Source organism: Metopolophium dirhodum, chromosome 2, assembly GCF_019925205.1.
Source record: "Metopolophium dirhodum isolate CAU chromosome 2, ASM1992520v1, whole genome shotgun sequence".
NCBI classification, from domain to species: domain Eukaryota; kingdom Metazoa; phylum Arthropoda; class Insecta; order Hemiptera; family Aphididae; genus Metopolophium; species Metopolophium dirhodum.
In genome coordinates, this window is record NC_083561.1 from 25,488,470 (window position 1) to 25,515,075 (window position 26,606).

The 26,606-nt window shown below is 31.6% G+C and overlaps 1 protein-coding gene across 1 annotated transcript; it reads right to left on the reverse strand.

Moving 5' to 3' along the window:
• Positions 1-3,374: 3,374 nt before the first annotated feature.
• LOC132938601 (uncharacterized) lies at positions 3,375-25,019 on the reverse strand. The gene is made up of 6 exons (XM_061005524.1): positions 24,513-25,019; positions 20,169-20,634; positions 17,102-17,210; positions 5,558-5,890; positions 5,215-5,483; positions 3,375-4,973 (listed from the first exon to the last, which is right to left on the reverse strand). The coding sequence occupies exons 2-6, from the start codon at positions 20,621-20,623 to the stop codon at positions 4,478-4,480; spliced, it is 1,662 nt and encodes a 553-aa protein (XP_060861507.1). The 5' UTR covers positions 20,624-20,634; positions 24,513-25,019; the 3' UTR covers positions 3,375-4,477.
• Positions 25,020-26,606: the final 1,587 nt, after the last annotated feature.

Here is a 26,606-nt window from a genome sequence, read left to right on the forward strand (position 1 = left end):
TATCAACTCCTGTTGGCAGGAGTCTTTTAGAATAAAATAACATATCAGCCAGCGTATTTTGTTTTTTAAAACCGATAGCTAATAACGTTTAGAGACCGCAATAACAATTATACAAAATAAATTCATAAAATGTACTTACTGTGCACTGCATACAAAGCAACGGTTGTAAAATAAAATAAAAAAATGTGGGAAAGTGGGTGTTGCTCTCCTGTACAGTAGGTTATAAGTGGGTCACTGTAATGGATGGTGTTAAATTTAAATTCAATGATATAATATCATTGTATACGAAAAACGATTCTGAAGACGGTAAGTCAGCCTATGATATATTACTTCTAAGTATATTTGATGATATTATTGTGAATAAAGTAATTTATTTATCTATTTACGTGGAACTTTGATTTAAATTTTCAATAATCCTCTTCTATAAAAGTTGAACATTTTATAAATTTTTAACTACAAAATCATTTTTATATTTTTAATTTGATAAATTTTGTCAAAATTCACAATTTAAACTTTAAATGCTTATAAAAAATGTGTGAATTTTAAATATTTTTCAACTGCTATTGTAACAATATATCAGGAGCCTTGTATTAAAGTTTCACGCTTTTGGACACAACAAATACAATTTTATTGACATTTATAGAAAAAAAAAACTAAAAAAATTGAAAATGTCCGTCAACAGCTCAAAACGAGTAAAAATATTTTGAAAATTTTATCAAGTATAGGAATTGATAAAATAAACATATGGTGTAAATTTCAAGTATCTACGGTTATTTGTTTTAAAGTTTACCAAAAACCAAAATCGATTTTGTTAAAAACCAATTTTGCGTAAAAATTACAGTTTTTCCCAGCGAATTTTAAGTTTTGACCTCCCGAGTGCTCTAACTAAGTACTACCCCAAACGGTGATGACAGACACAAAAATAAAAATTTGAATTTAAAAAAAAACACACATCAGAATCTAAACTGTCAAGAATAAACTAAATAAACAGAGAAACAAAACTACTCAAGGGTCACTTTCTAATACAACACCTCTCTTCAGTTGACAATTCATAAACATATTTATTAAGTTAGATTACTAGATCGTTATAACAAAACAAACTGATTTTTAAAGTATAATTTTAGATCGGTTTCTTGTTTAAACTAAACAAATTAAATATTTCACAAAATAAGTAGGTACTGATTTAGTTTAAACTACGTGATTATCACTTGGAAATCAATTTTTTTTATATCTGTTTTAAAAGGTCCTCATCATAATATGTCCGAACACTTTTCTCCGTCATTGATACATATCTATATCATCATATCATATGATATATCCAATACAACAATGTTAAATGTTGTATATTTACGTGATTTTTATTGATGTTAGGGCCCGGGTTCAAACCACTGTTAAATAAACGGATCTATTTTTTTTCCAATGCATACTTAATATGTGTTTAATTTGTATACATAAATAAAGTAATTATATAAATTGTGTACCCAATATGTATATTGTAGGTATATCAAAACAAAATATAAATAGCTATTTTAAGTATTTATATTTTCCAAGAAATAAATGGCTCAAACCAGAATTAATATTAGTTTAGCAAAGAACTCCTTATACCAGAAAAAAGTTTAATAACGGAGTTTAAATAAAAATTAATAACTTTAGTTATTTCGTTTGAAAATATTTAAATTCGGTTCCCTAGTCTGTTATTTGATAGGTTTTTTGGTCCCAGAACCAGACCTTTTGGTTTTGGTTCCAGTTTCTGCCCTAAATTACTGCACCCGTATAAGTGAAATCTCCCACTTCACAGTGCTAGGAAAGTCATCTGGACTCTCCAATGAAAAATTCCTAAATACGCCACCATCCGGGATGTTTACCTAAATAAGATATTTTAATTTTGGTGATCTATACCCACTCTTAACGTTTAAACATTCGTCAACCGCACGTCATAGTATTAAAATACACATACGAGGCACGTGCGCGGTATTTTCATTTATTTGTTCTTTCCAATAAATAACCTCGCTAAACGGTACAACGATAAATATTAATGAAAACAAGCGAAACCCACACGAGTCACCAAATAAACACGTGTACTCGTACGAATAATACGTCGGCGTGCGATTAAAATTCATCGACATTCGTCGAACACCACACTATACCATACCACAAAAAAACCTGAAGGAATAATGTCATCCGTCGATTGTTATTTCACTTTCATACCAGCGAACGTCGAACTACTACGGTCAGACACGACGAATTTTAAATCGTTCAAACAAATACGTCGTAATATTTTTAATAAAAAAAAAATATACCAAATTTCACGAAATAAAATATGAATTTAAAAAAAACATAGAATTCATGTGGGTACCAATGTACCATCCCACATTGGTATCGCAAGAAACGAAAAAGCATACAAATAGGCCGATCATGTAACAAAAACTATAATTCAAATCCAACAATAAATAACATACCCATGAACGACATTAAAAATTCTATTAATAAATCCTCTTATCTTGGCTAAATCATTGGCATTCATACCTGCAACATCGAACAAACCAAAAAATATTAAAAAACAATAAAAAATGCTGCTACTACTTTCAGTCGACGACAGGACATGGCAATCACCCGCATCAGTATCGGACACACCTTCCTTACACGCTCATACTTCATTAGTAAAGAGCCCAAACCAACATGCCACACATGCCACAAAGCACTAACAATTAAACACATAGTGGAGGAGTGTGCCACTCAACATAGTTGAAGCGTTCAACAAAGACCTAACTACAAAAATAATCAGATTTTGAAGTATCACTAATATTATAAAAACATTGTAAACATTATAGTTTGTAAAACCTCCTATAATGTAATATATTAATGTAACACAATTATAATAATATGTACAATTCAATGACAGGCTAACAACCTACGATGTTGATGTAGACACTCACTTTTTTTCGAGTCGATCGTTGTTGATATTATGCCAAAAACATTCAGCACATACATACATTATTGTTGTTTACTGCAATATCGACGAACTGATGACTCGTTTCGTTGTCACAACCGTCGGCTACTAGATACGTGTTCTATAATCTATAGTATAATCGAGTAACACCGCACACCATTATAATGATAAAATAATCGATTTGGCATTTTCTGCAGTTTTAATTGTTATTGTACGAAATGTTTGTTTTTAGCTCGGTGGGTACACTATACGCCCCGTCGGCGACGGCTTTCGCAAGAATCACTGGCATGCATTAAAATATTTTAAATACGCATTTGATAATTCGTCTGTTTTGAGTGTGTACCTAAAAAGAGGTCGTCAGCTTCAAGTTCGGTGCGGTGTAGTGTAGTGTAAAAAGACAATACAGTTTTCTATTGCTTTCAAATCTGTTTGATATATTTATATTAATTTTAATTATACAACGGACAGGTATACAGTATTCAACACATAAGCAATATTTTTTGTTTACATGATAAAAAAAAAAACTAAACATTATTCAATTACAATAATATTTAGTAGGTATATCTTTCAACGACAGTAAAAATGTTTATTTTTAAAAGTAAGGCCTAAGGCAAATAACGTTATTGGTCTATAACAAAACAAAACAATCTACAGTAAAGTATATTAATTATTAAATTAACCATTACATCGTTTGTATATAGGACCATCAATACACTAATACTTATATTTTAATGTCTTTTTAACAAACATTCGTTATACTCCTGATCCCCGTCAGTATATAAACATTTTCTTAATAGATTATCGTAATATAATATAAATGCAACACTTCCATAAATAAAATATTGTTAAACAACGAGTAAGCGTATAGAATTGATAAATAAAAAAAATCTGAAGAATTCATTATTTATTATTAAAGATACATAGGAATAACATATCGTTAAATAGGAATGATGAGTTTTCTTGAATATTAACGATATGATAAAGTAAATATATTAATACTGCAATTATCGTAAGTTAAAAAATAAAATTAAAATCGTAATAAAAACAATAAAAAATAGCGAGAAAAGTATGCTATCAATAAGTTGTAACGTAGTCACGTCACTACGAAAAATCAAGACTTCAGTACCTACCTCTAAGTAACTACTGGCTAGTCTACTAATATAATATTATATATTATACATCTATGATGACAGACTTCGTATAAGCAGCGCAAAACAACATCAGAGTGAACAACGACGGCGTCGATAAAATTTCGTAAAAATACTTTTCGTGAGAACAGGCACGTCTTCTTGCCAACCCAGCTTCCCCCCCATTAATAATAAACGAGATATCCGATAAACTAGTAAAATATATCGACAGTAATAACTTCCCCTAAATTTATAATGATAATAATGATGTAAACAAACTAAAATTAAAAAATAAAATAAAAATAACAATACACGTGATGATGTAGATAACACTTTTGATGGAAAACTATTCCGAACCTCTCAGGTTGCGTGTACTTAACATATTATATTCTTATTATTATTACTGAGACTCGTCGACGTGCTTCTTGGAAGACACGCGTCTGATGAGCTTCCTGAACGATGAAGTCCACTTGGCGGAACGGTTGAATGACGTGGTCGACGAAGGGCGATGACCGCCACCACCACATGCCGGAGTTAACTTGTTCGGGTCGGTCGGTGTGGCCGACGACGAAGAGATACCTGAATCGGAAGAGAACTGACGGCGGCTTCCGCTTCCGGTGCACTTGGCTGGGCGGCCGCCTATCTCGCCGCAGACGTCTTCATCGTCGCTGGCCGAAGAGAACGCGTCGTCGATGTACGATACGAACCGGGACAGCGATCCACTGGCCACGGACCGTTCGGGTGTCGACGGTGGCGTGTGTGGGAACGAGCACGCCGACAGGCGTTCGGCTAGTTTTGCACACTCATGTTCGAGGTCAGACGTGGACATCCGATCGGAGGAACGGCGAAACTCTTCGAGCGGGAAACAACCTCCGATGAACCTCGAAGTTTTTTCCCTGTACAAAAAAAGATTAACATTATTATTTAATATAGGGGCTGGTTAAAATAGGGTATTTAGGAATATAAGGATAAGGATTAAATATAAGGAATATAAGGATTAAGAGCGATCTAAGGACAAAAAAGAGTTTTTAATGTAAGCGCGCAGCAGCTTAATTAGTTTTTGACTATTTTCAAGGCAAAAAAAAAACAGATTCAATCACCAAATTCTGCAAGTATAGTATCAATGTTTGGACTTACCCATGTCTACTAGACGTGTACTCTCCGAACGTGGCTCTTGTGTACGAACAAACGGAACACTTCTTGCGCCTGCACGTGGCCAAGTGTTTCATACCTTTCTGCAGCTGACTGTTTAGAGTGGCTGACTGTTTGGCCATCAACTTCAGTTCGTTTACTTCGCGTTCCAGGCCAGATACGCGCTTGGCCTTTTTACTTGCCTGTCTGCTGTTGGTGTGGTACAAGTCGGCTTTCCTCCCGAGATCCTCCAACACTTCTTTAAGCCTAGAGTTCTAAAAACAAAAACCAACAATATTATGTACTTAATAAACACATTTCAAACGTTTTCTGCAAATAATATAGGTACCTCTTTTTCGAGGGTGTCCTTTTCGGCTGCGATCTCCGAAAACTGTCTGTACGCGTCCAAACGCGCTCTTTCCAAGTTGCGCCTAGTAATTTCCGACGATTCAGTCTGGAGTCGCAGTTGCCTGTACGCTTCGTTTTTCTCGCGCTCCAGACGATCCTTCCACTTGACCATCTTGTCTTTTTCAGTGCGCAATTTCTCGCAATCCTCTTCCAGCCGGATCACCTTTTCTAGCTGCAGAAATAGTTCTTCTTCTTTTTCGTGCAGTTCCAGGTCCCGGGTCACCAGCTGTTTTTCTAGCTCATGGTGCGTGTCAATCAGACTATCACGTTCTGCCTGTAAAGCAATGCGAAAAAAATGTCGCCAACGTTAAAATATATAGAATACTATCACGATATTTTCAATATCCATTTTTGCTCCCCCCCTCCCCGTGAGCGCTTATAGGCCTTCAAATCTACATAATATTATAATCAGGTCAACAACAAGCACGGACAAGCGGCGTAACGCTACCACCATTCACCGTGCAATGCACAACAATATAAGCAACGATAGCGGGTTTATAATCATATTATATACGTCACGTATTCGTGTCTATTGTGCGCGAAACCAGCGTCGTAGATAATCTACGAGACGATTTCTTCGATTGGTTTTGTCCTTTTTATAATAATAATTATTATTATTATCGTAGACTGTAGCTAGTATCATTTCGATTTTATATCGTATACAGGGTGTAACAGAAAGAACTGATAGAAATAATCAACCTATGTGATTACTTTTATTATCAACTTGTTAAAACTTTTTTTTTAAACTTAAATATATGATAACTGACATTACAATATTTAAAAAAAGAATTAATATTGATTATATAGGTAAAACAAAAATAACTTCATAATTCAGCTATTTCTGTTACACCCTGTATATACACACTCTGGCAATTCCCGAATTGTACACGATTGCTCGCCATCCGATGACAGTGTACCGTTACAGCGGCTACCAATATCGTCATCATCATGTTGGGTCGAATATCTATATACGTCGAGATTTTTCATGCTATACTATTGTGCACGGTAAACCGAACACAAACTTTTGACCTCGCCAGTTCCAAGATTTATTAGTCTTTTTAATGCAATACTAGGAATTCTGTAAGTCTGCCAAACGATACTTAAATCGTTTGAACGTCACACTCGAAATGTTAATGTGGTGTGTATGTTTACTCCGATGACCACAAACGATTTATTCATACCGTACATAACCATTTTACGTATGTATAATATTATACTACTGCGCTGTAGGCAATGTATAGTTTACGAGAATAACCTACCTAGTACCTATGTAACATTTCTGCGATGGTGATATAATTTTAGTAATATGTAGGTTATCAAAATCATAACATTTAATCTACCCATGTATGTAATACATAATAACATATTTAGTATATTAAGTATCTAAGCAGGAAAAGCATTATTACATTACACGGCGGTTAAGTTCTCAAACTCGTTTGATTTGCTTTATAATTTTCGAATTAAAAACACCGAGATACATCATTGACGATTCGCCTTTCTCCGGCGCTCACAGCATTATAGGAAAATAAATGCAATTTTGAATCTCAATTCGAAAAATGTATACGTATATTGTATACTATTATATAGGTACCTACTATAGTATATAGAAAAGAAGACAACGCACGCAGTACAAACATGTCTTACAAATATAACCGTTTTCAGGAAGTTAGTATTATATGACTATAATATTGTCTATATCATTACCTATCTGTTGATATAAAGAAGAATGACGCGGTCTATAATTATTATTATTGTAAAAAGCTTTCATTGCTGAGTATATAGAACATATAGAAGTTTATAATATATTATAACTGTGCAACTGTTTATGTTTAGGTTAAAGAAAACGCACGAGCACGTTTATATAAAATTTAATTTAATTTTTAGTTTTTTTTTCTAATTTTGAGAGCCAATTCTGACGACTCTTTGCTTTTATCACAATTAAACGATGGCGAAGACCTAAATAGAATAAAAAAAATCAATGAAATATGGGTTCATTTTTTTACCGCAAGCGAACGCGAGACACCGCTAACTCGAGTCAATATATAGTATTATACACGCTTCACGGGACACCGCGACCTGTCGTTCGATATACTTACTTAATATACTCTTCGCGAATATTATATACATTTAATAGCTAACAAGTGTTATAACTTATAACCTACCTATCGCCTACGTACCTACGTACCCGTCGTTGCACGGTAAAACATATTATATACGAAATAAGAGACAAATACGAAGAACGTAATGGAGTTTCGTCGTTATCAAATTAATAAAAATGTCCGTTGAGAATAGATCGCACGGAGCCAAACAAACTATGTATGTATGTATTATAGGTACTTATATCACCTACTGCACGCGAATAAAAATGGTAAACAAAATCCCTGGTGTGTATTGTACTTCTCACGGTGCGTATATAAACTAAACTGCAATAAACGATTGAATTCACAGTATACATGTAGAGGAATAAAAGTTTTATCGGTATATCGAAATAAAAGCAAATTGGAAATTTCATTTGTGATAAAATCGATACATTAGGTACAATAGGTATTTATTTATATGTCATAAATTATAATATTGGAATCCGCTGTGCAGTGTGTTCATATCGGAACGGAAATGTACGTTGAGCACGAAATACGTATTTTTAGTATATATTCTACAAGCACGTTGCCCTTTTATATTATTATAATATGAATTCGGTACCTCACACCGACCTTTAGGAGGCAACTGGTTTTATTGGGAATATTCAATTTCGAAAAGATGGGCAAGCAAGTAGGTCAACAGAATGATTTGGTGGTTTTGGCGTAGTGTTTAAAATTAATGTCATGTCTTAGTTTCCTACCCACGCAAGACCACGGAATTAAAAAGTAAATAAAAAGTAATTACAGAAATAACGCAAATACGAGATGTTTATGTAATTTTTTTTTTTGAAAATCTGAATCAATACGCAAACCTAAATATGCACATTGTTGATTTGATTATTTTATTTTTACCTCGGAGACCTAAACGTGTTCGAATATATTAATAATTAAACTTGCGACGAATAAATTCGAATTGTACTCCCACAAAATGTCAATTTACACACATGCGGCACAAAAGCGAGCGTCTGCCAAACGTCCCGCGTGTGCCATATTATATTAATTTTCGACTTGGCCAAATCGTGCATTGCCAAGACTAGTTTAGAACCGTTTCGAATCGTGGCCGTCGTGGCATGAACCTCTTTGTTCATTATAATATAAAATAAATAATATATGTACAATCATCGAATTTATTCTATAATGCGTTCAAATAATGTTTATAAAACCTAATTTCATCAATTTTTTTTTATACAAATTTTAATTATTCAATTTGCGGTTTTTCACACGCACGACCGAAGAACTGCAGATTATTCATTATAATTTTCTTTCGATAGTAACTACAATATTATGACAGCGATCGGACGGAAGGACGGTCGCGAAACGTGAGCGAGTTTTTCTCTGACTTCCAACGATACACACGACGTGACGTCGTAACCGGAGAAGTCACCGTATTGGGTATCGGCACGGTGTAATCAGATATTTTAGTCACCGCCAGTTGTGTCGTATCGATAGGATTTTTCTCTTGTCACTCGTGCCTCTGATAATAATATGTTTATGATAATATCATAAGTTATAAGGAAATAATATAGGAACAACAACGTTCCATATATTATTTTTTATATTTTAAAATGTGTTAATATATGCATATTATAGAAACAATTTTTTTCCAATAATAAAAGCGCAAATTATATGAAAGGGATATTATTCGTATGCATGTGTACCTACGATCTCGGAAAAGAAAATGAGAATTTCCCACGCATTTCGCAAAGACGGTCGTAGACTGCGGCGACTGCAGTATCGTAGGCGCGCGAGTTTCCGGGTCGCGTACACGTCTAGACGTCGCGAGCGTAAGTATATCGAACTCTCTGGACGGCCCAGTTCCCTGGATTTTCGTTCATTGTTTCATCTCGACAACAAAAGCGGTCGTTTTCATATGATATTATTATTATTATACGTACACCCGTATATACATTGGAAGAGCGTGATATTATTTATGAAGTACAACCTACCTAAATATAACAATATGATATATTATAATATACAACGCGACCGTGTGTGTGCAGATCGCAGAAGTGCATGCCTATCTGGATTTGAAACCACGCGATCGGGAGTGTCGGGTATAATCGTTTTTCATCATTTTTAGTAACATTTTATATTATCTAAATAATCATCAGTTTGTATACTATTTAGAATTTTTCCTTTGTTACACATTAAAATGTAATTGATAGTTATTACCTACTTATTACTTTATTAAGTACATTGAATTATTAAAATAGTTTATTTTATGCGTACATAGTACGTACAATATATTAATTGTATATGTCCTACATTTTATTATGAATTGCGCAAGGCAAACAGAATATTATAAGGTAATAAGAATGTACTAAGAAACGAAATGCAATTAATTTTGATTTGTGTACTCGAAAGTCAACTGGGCGCCAATTGCATCGTATGTGTATATTGTTTTGTACAAGAGCGTCACGTCGTAGGTATATTGTCAAATAGGATGTGAAAATCACTCGGCACTCACGCATGACGCGAAGATATCATTATTATTATTATACGCATGGAGACAGCCCAAATGAGACAGACAAAAGACCGAAAAGTTTTGTTTTTTTAGTGAATATTCTCAACATAACATGTATACATAGGACCTACCTACTTTCCGTTTCATGCGCACCTCGTCCATATATTAATGTTACATCAACGCGGTATATTATTTCGTGATGTCAGCGCAAACGACGATTAGACAGTTTTATTATATCTTCTATTATATCGTTTCTTCTTCTTTTTTTTTAAAATATTTTTTTTTTGCTATCATGACTTTCTAATACACACGACACACACACAATGCGCGCAGCACGCGGGTCGCCGCCACAGCGGCGCTGTGCGTGTCCTTTTCGCGAAAGGACGCGAATTGCAAAATCGCATTATTATTATTATTACCCGTATATAATAAATATAATATAATATATATAGATACCTATATAATACAGACAATACTCGTGTTTGTGTATACAAATTTGCGGTAACATCGGCGTACCGGGTACAACGGATTCAAATGTACATTATTCTGTGGCCTTGGTAAACACGTTATTGCAATTATGTCCGGTATAGATATAGGTATTATGTATACACACCGCTACTGCGTCACACCGGTGGCTAGGTGAAAAATATTATAACGTGTTTAATGTACAGTGTCGAAAACATTATAATGTTTTACATATAATTTTATCATGCAGCGCGGTGTATTTTTTTTTATGGCGGGTATTGGTATTTGTTTTGTTTTTAATAGGTGACCGAAACTGACATTAATTTATCGATGGCAATAAGCAGAATTACTATTTCGACGCGTTAAACAAAACATAAATATTGGAATAGTATAAAAATATTCAAAGAAATTCCTAATAGAAACGCTTCACGGCTGACTCTGAGCTGAATATTTAAGATATCAGGGTCATTAACATCATATTCGCCCCGAGGCCAACAGGGCACTTACATCCCTTTTAAAAATATAAGTAATTACATATTAGTTTAAATGTTCTGTAGCTGTCTTGTTTTACTTAAATAATTACACGCAACAAAATGTAGATATAACTTTATTAATGTAGTTTGTTTTAATTACTATAACTAGCAATGCCCTTACTTTTTTATATAAAATAGTATAATTGATGCAATGATAATATGATGCATTATAATATAGTAAAAACAATCATATATTTTTTTGATTCTGACGAATTTTTCTTTTTGCCCACCTTTATCTTTTTTGTGTTCCCCTCTAGGTAATACAGTTTTTGTTGTCTTTAGAAGATTGTGACAAAATTGAAAACAGACCACAAGACGTCGAGATTTTTTCAAGCAGATCTGTTTTACGGGTTTCGAGAGTGCAAAATACCGTCGCCGTTATCGGTAAATTGAATAAAATATGTACAATTTAATATGTTCCGCTCAGACAGTTTGATATACAATACATTGTATTTGCATAACAGACAATATCCGTGTGAAACATATATATATATAATATATATTAGGGATGTCCTGGATGACCGCACTATTATACCACGTTTGCACTGCACGAATTCTCACAAATGTATACGAAGGTTGAACGAGAAATGTTTTTTAAAAACTTTTTTCTCGAAAGTATTGTGATTGATCGTTTTTACTTTTATCTTCGTCAAATCTGCCGCATCACCTCCAAGACATTCGCATATTTTCTCGATTTGCTATTATATTATAATCATCTACGACATTTGTATGTACGTCGATCAACCATTGAACAATCGACGACTATAACTGCAATACATGCACAGTTAATTGCAGTTATTGAACTTAGCTGCAGTAGTAGAAATACGAAGAGTGGCTTACAAATTAGAAATAATTTCGAATAGAATTTTTCTACTCATTTTTACACAAAACAAACTACTATTATTATGTTCGGAATGTATATAATAATGAAATACAATCGTTTTGATTTTGATTTTGATCAAATAATAGACAGCAATTTAAATGAAATTAGGTTTTATACTTTTTATTAAATTACGAAAATTTGGGCACAACAACTTTGTAGCATCGGTAAAATGGGTCCACAGTTCATATAAACTTTTTCAGAATCGTGACAAAAAATACAATCGACGCAAATAACACATTAAGTTTTGTAGCAAAGTTCAAAACAAATATTATATAGATATGAATTCACGGATGACGTACATATTATATTATATTTATAAACGTAGACAATATTTACGTAGCGTGCACAGCCGAAATACACTATTATTTTTGTATACCTACGTATTACGTATGTAATTTTTCTAAAATGAGAAGAACGATTTAAAAATGTCCTTGAGTATATTTAAAAGTAGTTATTTTTATTTTTCGGCCACTTTAATTGACAACAACATAATATAACTGATAATATAATAAATTATAACATAATAGAAATTTGTAAAAACACTCCCAAGCTTGAAACCATACAATACCATTATTTGGACAAAATAACCATAACTATTACTACTATTACAACCTATATATTACTATAGTATAATTCAGTAATATACTGTACCTCTGTACCGTACTTTGTTCTTACTGTACTATAAACAACATTATGGTAAAATCTTATATTTATCTTATGTTTAAATGCTTTCATTTTGTTTAAAGACCGAATCATCTTGCACTTGTCTATTGTTCGTATAATATTGTATACTGATTATCATATGGGCGTTTGAAAAAAACGGAAGTACCTACACGATTTCCCGTTACGGATGCACACCGAATATTTGAATAATTTAACATAAGTGCATTCACAACATATACATTTTAAAATATCTCTGTATGATATTTTTGTCTACACACGATTTATCATGCAGCAAAAACATCAATATGTACGACATTACTTATTAGTTATTACCGTTGACCACGGAGAGGAGTTCGTGCACGTTTCACAAAATAAATGGATTAAAATTTGAAATGTCCTATATCACTATTATTATTTATTACTTTATTTGGTATAGTGTCGGATTGAGAACGTATTGATTTCGGTTCGAAGAATATGCAATCCATTATATAGTACCTACACTCAAAAGAAGTTAAAAATTAAAACACATTTTTAAATTTAGTTATTTTGTTGGCGCATCTGTATTGCAACGTAAAAAAACACAAATACATACTTTGTTTATTTTTTAAACTTTTAATATGAATGCAAATTTCACCGGATTCAAATTGTAAAAAACCATACCAATAGAAATATAAAATTACAGGTTATAATTTCGTATGCAAAAAATAATATAGGAAGGTAGTAAAAAAAATATTAATACATAAAATTAAAATAAAACATAATATTACACGAAGTTCAGCGATTGTCGAACAAAATTTGTTTACACAATAAATTATACCCCAAAAAGATATAAGGACACGGAACTTACGTTTCGTGCGAGACGTGAGCTTAATACTAAAATAAATTACTACAGACAATTACTCTTCGTGTACTTAACAATTTATATGAGCTAACTACAAGAACATTTTTCGTGCATCTATATCATAATAAAATTACAAATACAATGTCATATAATATGATAGTATATACTATATACTAATATACCTACATAGACGCGAAAGCTAAACCTTTTTTGAAATATTACTAATACCAAGATTTAATGATTATGAACAATTAATAAATAACTATTGGGTTATTTATAAGAATAATAATAATATATCAACATTATAAACATGTATTATAATTTATAAATAATGATAGATACATTTTAACCGAATTGTATATTATATAAATTAAATTGTTCAATGTAGGCCACTAGACACATTATTATAATCATTATGACGTATGTAAATTATTTCATTCAAAATCCTTGACAGCTTTTAGTTCAGTTAATTCAAAAATATAACTAAATGTCCAATGCTATATATTAAATAACCAGAAGAATATAATATTATGTATTATGAAAATAAACTAATATGATGAAATCAATCAACAATAATGTTATCAGAATTTTTTTTGGAAACAAGCATAATATTCAACTTTTAAAAATCATAATGTTCTTTTGACGTTTCTTTTACACTAATTAAGTTTTAAAAATCCGATCGACTGTCTTACACACGAAATATTATAGCATTATATCCAGAGACGCCCAAAATAAAAATCGATTTATTTGTTGAACATGTACATGTTTCATTCGTTGTAATAATATAAGAAACTACGCACTAAAAACAGAAACGACCCACCCCGGTTAGTAGTAGATAAATGATTACTTTGCTTTAGTCCGACTTCCCGCACGTGTACGTTACTAGTTTTTCCGAACCTTTTGAATGGAGCATCTACTTTATTTCAAACACATAACACAAACTTTAATATTATGGAAATATTATTCATACCCATTCAGAGGAATACGAGCCATGGGACCTCTTATATTATGTAATTTGTATATTATAATGGCGGATCCACATGGAGTATGGTTTACGTTTTGTTTTCTTTTGTTTTCTTGTTTAGACTCGGAATAATGGAAGTAATTTTAGTCTTTGAGAATTGGGAATATTTGTCTATTTTCATTAAAAAGTATTCAAAAATCAAAAGCAATGAATGCTGACTAAAAGGTTATAGACTATAGTAAACATATAATACATTAAATAAACACTTCACTTCAATATTCAATACTTAAAAGTTAAAAGATATTATATCAATATTACACTATTACCGTATTATTTAAAATTAAAAGAATGAATAATATACAATATGATATCTAGTTATGATTTCATTATTCATATTTTGTTGGGACAATATTTAAACTGAGAACACTGTAATTTAACATAATATATTATATTTTGGTTGTAACAATCTACAATCTATTTATATATTTGTGTAATCTACACTTGTGTAGTTGTATACTTGTTTAGTCGTATTTATACATTAATAAGCTATTTGTTTTGTAAATAACTAAAATAGCCATTTTAACACAATACGACAATATATGGTGGTACCTAATTATAAATATTTTAAAATTGTATTTTATTATTTTTATAATTAATGTTCGACGTTATTCGAGAAAACATACTGTTGGTTAATTCAATTTTAAAAGCTAAGCATTGAATTAGTGAAACATTATTAGAACGGCGTCTATAGGAAATAGGAATACGTTTAAAATTAATATAGTTCCTCGTATGTCACTGTCACTATGGCTAGTCTACTACATTGGTAACGAAAATACCTTTTTCGTTTTAATCTATATAATCAATATATTTTGAAATAAGAAATTATGAAACGAATAGTTATGGAATGCCAATATAGTAATGTATTCGTAGAACTCGTACCGCTATTATAGTTGTGCAGTCAAATTTAATAATTTTAGTTTATAAAACAATAATTTAATTTGAAAACAGATTGATATTGTTCGTTACGTTCAGTAATAATATTATATTATACTAAACATAAATATTTAATAAGAAATCGCCACGACCTGGGCTTGAAGAAGCAAGCTTCTAAGAACATAGTTTTCAATATTATGTTCGACAACTATACTTGAAATTGAATTTAAGTCACATCGTATTTATTAGATTGTCCACAGCGAATGACATTCAATACTTTCTTCGCGCTACGCAAAAAGCCACAGAAAATATAAATAAAGACTTCTAGCCGACTTTTTTATTCGCGCATAATATATGAAACGTATTCTAGCAACCGCCACTACCGATCTTTTCCCGATACGGTATCCATTTCACATACGCGAATCCAAAGCCGTCTGCTCTTTCGACGTTAAATGTGGGTCACATAAGAAGCCGATCTCTCGCAAAACGATCGTGTCAGTGTACGGCCTAAAGGCAGTGTACACACCTCAACTGTACGGAAAACGGCTTCACCGCTGCATTACGCGTCACTGGTTATAATATTATTTCTTTTCACGCTCATTTCGCAGTTCCCCTACGGTCGAGCTCGAGACCCGCACTCAGTCGTCGTTTTTACCTTGGAAACGTATGCATCAAGGCGATTCGTGCGTTATATTATTATTATTTATTCGAAAATAGTTATTTTTATCTATTTTTAATGATATTGTATTATTGTATAATAATAATGTCTGGGGCGAATAGGTCAGCAAAATCATACACACACATAATAATGTTATGGCTGAGTACGAAAAACTGATCGATAGGATTTCCTGAAGAATAACGGTAGAGGTAGTAGGTACCCACACGATCAACTCTCACTTCGCGTTCGTAGAGTTACATAACGAGTGGACAACAATTACAATTATTACTACTTGCCTTCGCCGATTATTATGTGAGCGTAATGATACATTTTTTTTAATAAACCATGAGGCTGTTAACTTTTATTAGCGTTTTTTTGTATTTAGCTCTGAATTATTTAATATCAAGCAGTTTAATTGTTTCAAAAACTAAAAGAAGTGCCTGCAGCAGCAGTCATATTTTACGAAGCGGAAGTTAAATCGGTTTTTCTCCGCTTCGTCAGTAATTAGTATTCGAGCGATCAAAGTTTTTCGGCGCTCGTGTTAATATCTACAATTAGTAGAAACGCCTAAGTATATTGGAAACGACTCAAAGACATCATATTATTATGTTGTACTATGCTTTCTCTTGTTTTGATCATACGCGTAATTATAGCCGATGACCTAAATACTGTATTAGTGTCATAGAGACCCACCACTCTGTGAGTCGATGTTTAGGCTTAGTTTAAACGAATATAATCATCATCTTCGGTCTCCTAATGCGGTTTTAAATTATTGTGGGTGTTGTCGCTCAAACCGAACACTGCAGGAATAGTGAAAGTGCTAATAGCCACGGAATAACGAATAAAACAATATGTACGATTATATCGACCTATATATATTCGTTCCACATTATTCTAAAAAATTCCCCGAACAATGGCCATATATGGGAAGAGAAAAACTAACCTTGATTTCATGATATTTTTCTTCTAAATAGTATGCCAAGCTTCGAGCTTCTTCATATTTCCGCGATATGTCCAGATACTTTTCGTAGTGACGTTTGAACAACACAAATCTGAAATAAAATATGAACATTTTATTAAATATATTATTTATCGTAAAATTGAACGTTCATTAAAAATAATACATTATAGAAAACGAGATACATTAGGTAATTATTGTTGCTGTTTATTAATTTAGGAGCTATTAATTAAATGTTATAACTGTTAATGTTAACGAAGTTAATGACTTATATTGTTGTATATTAAACATAATATGATGGACGTCCATCATCCATTTATATGTTTGATGCTATTTGATCTGTCAAATATAATCTAGATTATTATTTGTGTCAGGACATTATAAGTAAAGAAAACATACAAAATTAACGATCATAAAATAAAAATAAATAAACAAAATATGTAAATTAAACTTCAGTCACGAATAGAATTTTTCAAGTTAAAACGAAATTTCAACTATTTTTGCATAAACTACCAAAGCCATAACAAATCTTTGCGTATATTGTCTTGACGTTCCAAATTGTGTTCTTGATGTTCACAAATGATTTTGATTATATTTTATTGTTAGGTACACCTTCAATACATTTGGTGTCCAATTAATTTCTATAATATATGTTCTACTCACACGAATTTAAAAATGTTAATTTTAAATATATTTTAAAGCTACAAAACTACTCCGAAGCTAAACAATGTTCCTTTACAAATAATTAGATAGAATTTCTTGGGAATTTAGCTACCGGAAATCTTATCGAATTAACCTTGTGATTTTATTCATCGTAATATGAATGAACTCGACAGAGCAAAACCGCATGTCTTGTAACAATTTTCACCTTTCAGCGTAACAATTCAATATTTAGATATATTGTATGACATGTAATACTGTAATGTGTATAAAAGAATACAACGGTTTTTAATAAAAATATCACATACGTCATAAAAGTACAAAATATCAAACATCAGTAGATCGATCCATTTGCCAACTACTAGGAACATTCTGTAATTCATATTAAATTGTAACGTCTCCTCTCCACCTAATATAATTTTTTTATAGGTACTATTAAAATATAGTTTTATACTTTTATAACGTATACAAATCATTTAATATTTGTCGTCTTAAGTAGCTAACACAAACAAAAATGAGACTCTAAAATAATTAAGCTAACATTACAATATAACAATTTACAATTAGTTTTTTTTTCATATTGAATTTTTTTATTATATAATATGCAAACATTTAAATAGTTATAACTTATAAATTATAATCATTAGTCTGAAGAATAATATACTATTACATAATAAATATCGATGTATAAATAAGCTTATGGAATAACAGTTTTAATATTATGTTATAGTAATATTATAGTCTTACGATTATACAACATTTTTTTAAAAATAATTAGGTAGGTACTTTACCTGGTTATACCAACATTTTTACATTTTCTAGCTCACAAGAATATATACCTAATAATATACACTTTAATTAAAATTACTCATAAAGGTAATCAAAATAATGAAGTAATTTTTGTTTTTTTAATTATTAATAAATACCTACAATGCATTATTACATATTCCCAGTTGGTAAATTTAATATGGAAGGGCATTTAAATTTTTAAATTTCAATTAAATATAGAATTGAAAATTTTATGTCCAACACTATTTCTTGGTTGTCATCACCAAGGTAGTATGGCTAGTGTCATGGAATTCATCATAATATTACAAAATTAATTGGTAAATATTTATGACAATACAACAGCTCAATCACACCCTACAGTCCTGTAGTTGTACCCTTCACATAATAATGTATTCAATCAATAGATCCACAGAGATAAAAATAATCTTATTTAAATTTAATTATGTACTAAATAGATCGCTATTTTGCTAAAAGCAAATATAATATTTATTTCAGGAATAATACCGAAATTTTGTTGTAACAATATATTTATATATTATGTTGGTACTTATACATCACATTGCATTACAGATACATAGTACCAATTTACTATAATATAATTAAAAGAGTATTATAACTGGATGAAAAAAGAGGTACCCATTATTGCTTAAGTAGATAAATCATAGATTCTGATCGGAGTGAGGAATTTATGGGTCTTACAATGATGCACGTTTTCATGTTTGTGAATTGTTGTAAATAAAAAAAAGAAGAACACGCTTTGAATTTTTCAAATTCAAATATTAAGATGGGTTATTTTAATTTGTAAATATAAACATTTATTTTCAATGAAAAAAATCCAACAGCACACCTTACCACGAAACTGGTTAAGTTGGACATTAAGACCCTGAGGTTATAAACGTGTTCGTCATTATGCTCAAGGATAATGTTCATGTAAATAAATCGTTTAAAATTTATTTCGCACAATAATTGTTATGAATGCTTTGAGAATTTTGAAGTACATATTATTAAATCTTATTGAAATTACATGTATTGTATTTATTTTCCATAGGTATAAAATTAAATACTTAACGAAGATTTAAAATATATAAAATTTACTATGTTTAGCAGAATAGTCACACAACTAAATAATATTTATGAATAGAAAAAATTAACGAATAAAATAATTGTTTTTGTTATTTTATTTAATTATTCATTTTGAACGGTATTAAATTATTAAACTCAATTCTAAATTTTTTTATAATTAATTAGCTAGTCGCTTTCTTAAAATGTAATAGGTATATATATATATTTAATAAATCACGCCATTCAATACATTTAAAACAAATTTGTCTTCAAAGAAATTCTTGTACAGACATACCTACAAAAATGTATTAATAATAATAAATGTTTATTTTATTAAAGAATAAATGTTTAATTTAACATTTTTATACTAAAAAAAATATTGCTATTGGGTAAGTATATACTGTAACTGTAAAATAATTAATAAAAGTTCCTACCTTATACCTAAAAAAAAAAATGTACAATGAAGAGGTAGGTATAACAAGAAGAATATACAAGAAGCAAAATAAGTTATCTAAAATAAACGTAATCTGTTGTTTATTACCTGTAAAAGTCATTTTGAGATATGATGTCACCAATGCTATCTTCTGGATCTATGCGGTCAATTACACTACATCTTTTATTAGCACCCTCTGATGAAAAATCTCCAGTGAGCTTCAATAGCGGCGTTGGATTTGACTCTGGAGCAACGATAGGTGATTCATAGCAAGCCACAGATATTCTATGATCATTAACTTCATCATCATACACCACACAAGCATCTTTTTGAATTTGAAATGCAGCATCACTAATACCATGCTGCATATCAGGTGGAGTATAAGGAGCACCTTGCAGTATTAGATCATCACTACGGCTGTGCTTGAGTTCGCTATTCATACGAAAACTACTACGTGGACCAAGTACTGGCGAGAGCATCCCACATCGATACACCTCACGCCGAGGCGAGTTATCAGCTGAATGTACCATTATATCAGCCATGGTATCTCGTTTGCAACTCATATGGAAGGACACTATAACATAAAATTAAAGCAAGACATTTAGTAAAATAGGGTTACAAACACTAAAATAATGTTTGATTAAGAGAATATAATCTATTTCTACCCAATTTTTACCTAGGTATGAGTTACAAACAATAAGCCAACATTTAATTTTAATTAAATTAGTTTACAGTATTAAGATAATAATTATCAATTAAAATTATTTTATGTCTCAAATGATTTAATAATGAAAATTACAAATTATATTTATCAACATTATTCTGTAAATTAGGTCATATTCAGATTAATGCATAAACCCACAGGGCTGTTGTTATATAATAACCGGTCAATACCTATTATAAAATATGAGAAAGAATACCTTGAATGAGCAATTAATTTTACAATTTTGTTAAAATACCAACAATAATTTATCACCTATATTTAAATTTTAGAATGTTTAGTATGAGCTCTGGTATTAACTAAGAGACATCATCATATAGGTAATATCTGAAATATACACTTAGGTAAATAATAAGTAGATTAAGTAGATATCTCCTACCTTTCACAATCTAGACAGTGGTGAGTAACATAGGATCCATTTTGGTCAGACAACACCTTAAATATGGGTGGGTAGGTATTGATGGAAGGTAAATAGGGCATTTTATTGATAGGTATAAAAATATTATGATAGGTAGACAACAATTATTTGAGCAGCACCAATTTTTTTTTTTTGATACATGCCACTAAATTTATTCATTACTGAATACATAAGCTACTGACTTATAATAAACATCAGTGGACAATGAAGTGACTTTCAAAAATTTAAAAATGTGATAAAGTGATACAGTAGCTACTCATATATTATTTTGATGTGATATTCTTCCTAATCCTAAAATTGTTAGTTAAAAAAGAAAAAAAGAAGTTTCTTTTTAAATAATTTAAGTTGAGAACATTTTTTTTCAAGTATTAAGATTTATCTAACTACCTATGGTAATTTTTATTCAATGTTATTTTGGTTTTAATTATATTTCATTATAATTTAGAACTAAGTACCTACATATCTATTTGTTTTTCTACTTCTGAAAACTAAAACAAAATTTTTGGTAGGTATTTATATGTTGAGCAAAGCGAACAACTGATCCTATGGTTTTTATTTCTTATACCTAATTTCAATATCATAAAACAGGTTAAAAAGTTTATGATATTGAAATTGTTAAAAGATCAGAAATGTCATCTAGATTGTACATAAAAGTGTTACCTACCTAAATTTGTTTACTTAATTTTAATGAAAATGTAAATTCTGAAATCAACATGGGATTAATTGAATATAACAATCACTCAACAAAATATAATAAATCAAAAATTTACTGAGCAATTAAGAAGGTATCTACCGGTATCTACCCAATTGTGCAAACTTTTGGTAAACTAATAAATAATAAGATATATAAAATATTATGTTTAATTTAATCCTTTGTGAAGATATCAAACAATGATATTACAAAATATTTTGAAGGTAGGTAATATTAATATTTACAAGATAATTAACACCATTATATTACTGACTAAAACCTAAATAATAATTTGTAAGAAAATAGCCTGAATATGAAGAGAGTAGGTAGTATACTTACTATGTACCTTCCTAATATAGTAATACAGTGTACGTTTATTCTAAAATCAATGGTAGCATTCGAGGTAGTACCTATTATTTAACTATTTACTGTTATGTTTTATGTAGGTAACTTTGATATGTTTATATTATCGTAATATATACTGCCACTAAATGTGTGTAAGTATTTATTATAAAGTTTGATTATTTTCCTTACTGTTACCCCCCTCTTACGCGTTACCGAAGTTAAGGATTTGAATTTCCCCTATTTTTCTTCACTGGATTTTCGACCTCACATTAATTTAATTGTTTGCAAAGCAATCTGTGTAGGTACTAGGTTCTATAAGGTGACATTCACCAAACTTCAATTCTCCCAAATGTTTTTCAGCACAATGTAGCTTGCTAGTAAGGATGTTATTAGAGTACGGTGCCATTATTTGGTCTCCTTAAACTTTGGGAGAGACATGCGACATCTTGATAAAGTTCAGAGCCGTATTCTGAGTTTTGACCGTTTCCGACTCAATATAGCCCACCCACCCCACGAATATAGTCATATCATTGATGTTTTTGATGTTAAATCGCTCTCCGAATACTGTCTTTCTTTAATTTATAACTTATCATAAGATCTGTTAATTTTTGTATTTCTAATATTATTCTTAAAATATGCATTTTGTTTATTGTTATGAATAAAATAAATAAAAATGAAGGTAATCTTTGGAAATCTCTAGTACTTAATTTTGTCAAATTCTATAATTATCTTAAGTTGTCTTAAGTAATCTTTGGGTGTTTGAAATCTTGTGTATAATTTATTTAAGAGTGATTTACCATCCACAATAGATAGAAAAAACAAGCCAGTCTAAAAATTGTGTGAACCTACGGTTCCTCTTTAATTTGGATTGCTAATTACTAATAATCATTCTTATTCAATTAACGTCATAGGTTACACTATTACCGACTATTACCTACTAATAACTAATTATTAAAAAGATTGGATTTTGTAAATCAAAATGACAACATTTTACTCTCGATTTTACTAGAAAGAACATAATTAGGAACCTACAAAGTTAAATGTGTTGATGACTTCCTAGATAGATATAGTTGTATGAAATAAGTAAATAAGTTATCATACCTAATAGAAATATAAAGATTTTTTTCTAACTGACCTAGGTACCTACCTAATTTACAACTTTTATTTAAAACAATCATCGCTACCTATGTCAGGAATATTCTTACCATAAGTCGCTAACATATTATTCTAAATACTAGGTAAGTAAGTAAATAATTTATTGGGAATACAATGATAATAATTTAAGTTTCAATTATGTTTTTATTTAAGTATGCACTATGCAAGTAACAATTTTTTATTTCTACAATGGAAGAGATGGGTAGATGAGCAACTTACTTAATATATGGTCTTAGTATATGGTCTTGTATCAAATTTTAGAGTAACATACTAACAAACCTATGATGACAGTACACATACCTAGGTATATTTAAATAATTTAAAAACCAATAATATGTAGTTAGGTGTAGTGTAATATAATACATATAAGTTTTATTTTCTAAATTAAAATGAATACAATAGGTGTGTGTTGGTACACAATTTGAGAGCCGTATTCACATTTAATAAAATTATATATAATTATTTAGTAGATTTTGGTCAGTCCACAATATCTGGAAGGTGTTAGATTTGGATTGATTTACATTCGACTATTAGAGTATCTTCCTGTATCTATGTAACTATTCTGTTTAATTTGTTTTTGTTTATGTGCTATATAGTAATGCAAACGTTTAGCGAAACGTATATGATAGACATTCACAACGTAATTGAGCAGTGCACTACCTATCGAATCATTGAAAATGTTCAGCGATAAAACAGATTTAAGTCTAGCTGTCATCGGTGTTCGAGCGCAACAATAATTATTGTCCGAAGAAATAATATTTTGTACCCTGACTGCCAACCCATGTTACCCCGGATGGCTGTTGATCAGCGGGATTATAAACTGCATACTTGACGTTGGTCGCTCCAACATTGTGTTCGCTTGGAATGAAATTAAAATCTAACGTTATCGAATTTTCCAGCATTATAATATCATCGTGTTCAAGTCCCCCAGATTTAGGCCGCCGCACTCGCGATCGGTGGATGTGCTTGAAGACTAACGACACATCTGAATCGACCACGGTGTGCGATAACAAACAAACAAACAAACGAGAAAAACCACGTAATAAGGCAATGGTGTAGCACATGGGACATCAGCTACTCCATCGTACGCGTGTAGACGGCTGTAGATAATCAGTAACTCACCATCAAAAACGTGCGACGACTCTGCTTCCGGTCGATCGATCGTCGGCGGTGACCACGATGCGCGCACAACTGCTCGACGGGTGTCGCGGTGATTCGCTTTCGCACACGGCGGACGCGTTGAAAATGTTACTGTCGTTTATCACTAATAATTTGTGCCGAGACGTCGGGCGGCGCAGACGACAAGACGACGACGACGACAACGCGACTAGCAAAATCGAAACGCACTGCACGGACACGACGACGCGGCGCGCACGGGCACTCGACGCGGACCGCGAACAGCTGCGGCGGCGATTGTTTCGCGCGCACTGTTTATCGATTGTTTTCGCGATAATCGCGCTCGCCAAAAAAAAATCGTCGCCCTGCACGTCCGACAGGCACCCCGAACGCAGCAACCACAACTCGTTTGTATTTTCATATTTTCAGTTTTCCAGTGGTTGGGCTTTTTCCCGTCGGCCTTTTTCATTTTTATCTGGACCGGTGAACCGAAAAGCGCGACTATCGTGTCGATAAGGGAAACGGAACTCGTCATGGCCGCGGCAGTCGTGCGGATCGTACGAGCGTGTTCACGGTCGTGCGTGCGAGTTGTGTTGCCCCGCGACATTTTGCCCGGCGACGACAATACGTCGAAAACGCTCCGTGGTAAACGACCTCCGCCGGACGGACGTCGCATCGTCCTCGTTCGTACTAATGTTTGTATTGTCTCGAAAGATGGCGCCGGTGATACCTAAACTAAAAGCTGCGTAAACTTGCAAAAGTTTCCTAAGCCCATAGTGATACTTATCATATATTGTAAAACAAACGTATATTAAATACATACTTATAAGTTATAATATTATTATAGTACTATGTCTAAACCTTCAAACACGTTTTATTGGTGAATCGTAAATTTATTCGTTCTATCTATTTTGGTTATACTAACATTATAAAGAGAAGGGTAAAATTTGTTTGTATGTTAGGGAGTAATCTCAGTAACTACTGAACGTTATAAAAATTATTTTACCAATAGAAAGTTACACTATATCCCCGAGTAACATAAAATATATTATATACTATATAACATACTATAGTAATTTAAATATATATTATATTTTAAGGCCCCTGCAAATGTGTCATTTTTAAGGAGTTGTGTTTAGGCAATTATTTCGTTACTTCGATTTCTGATCGTCTTTGTGTGTGTAGTAAATGATCATTAGTGTGTGTATATTCCCCTACCATCACCCACGAACCGCATCAATTTACACTTCATTGTTATTTCTTATCTGGTTTATGGTCGCACGCATGCACATGCACAAGTCATTTAAACTCATTAGAAAACCAATTTATGGACGTGAAATAGCCGTCGCACTGACACAAATTAAGGTACTTCTAGTGGTTCGATTTAAAAAATTTAAAGATGTTTGTGTTGGTAAACAAGTTTACTTTGCATCAGTTGGAGCACTTTTTAAATTTTAGCATATTCTTGACGAGAATAAATATTTTACATTTTATAAATTTTTAATATTGAATATATTAAAAAATATCTGAAATACAAAAAATATGCTCCGACCGATGCAAAGTAGACTTGTTGACCAATTAAAACATCTTTACATTTTTTAAATCGAACCACTTTTTACTTTAATTTTTGTCAGTCGCTAAGGTCGTTTTGATGGAAAATGAATTGGGTTCGCAGGGGCCTTAATATATAAAGGTCATAACGCTTGTTTTGGATGTAATACACCTATTATAGTAGAGGGTGAGTACAGAGACCATAGAATGAAATTTTTGGAAGTTAAGGCTCCATTGCGAACAGATGATAGTTTTAAAGCTAGAAGTGATGAGATGACGAGTATTAGGTATAAGGGTAATTGTCTTTTAGAGTGTTTACCAATAAAATGACATGATTAAAGATGTACCAATATATTACATGCATGCTGACATGCTGTCTGTCTTGGGACAATGGGACGTCTACTGAAATTTTAGGTAAGGGGTAAACAGTAGACAAAAATTACGTTAGAAAAATATTATGCTGTTAATATAGACCTCAATACAGTGGCGCCGAAGTACAAAATTAAATGTATGGCAAGGATCTCCGACAACCACCCACCCCACCCCACA

Bases quoted from the DNA above. Each gene is read 5' to 3' on its own strand.
- LOC132938601 (XM_061005524.1), bottom strand. From the start codon at position 20,623: ATGAGTTGCAAACGAGATACCATGGCTGATATAATGGTACATTCAGCT. The intron at 17,211-20,168 runs GTAATAAACAAC...ATTTTATTTCAG, and splicing joins TCTCAAAATGACTTTTACAG to ATTTGTGTTGTTCAAACGTC. The intron at 5,484-5,557 runs GTACCTATATTA...TTTTGTTTTTAG, and splicing joins AGGACACCCTCGAAAAAGAG to AACTCTAGGCTTAAAGAAGT.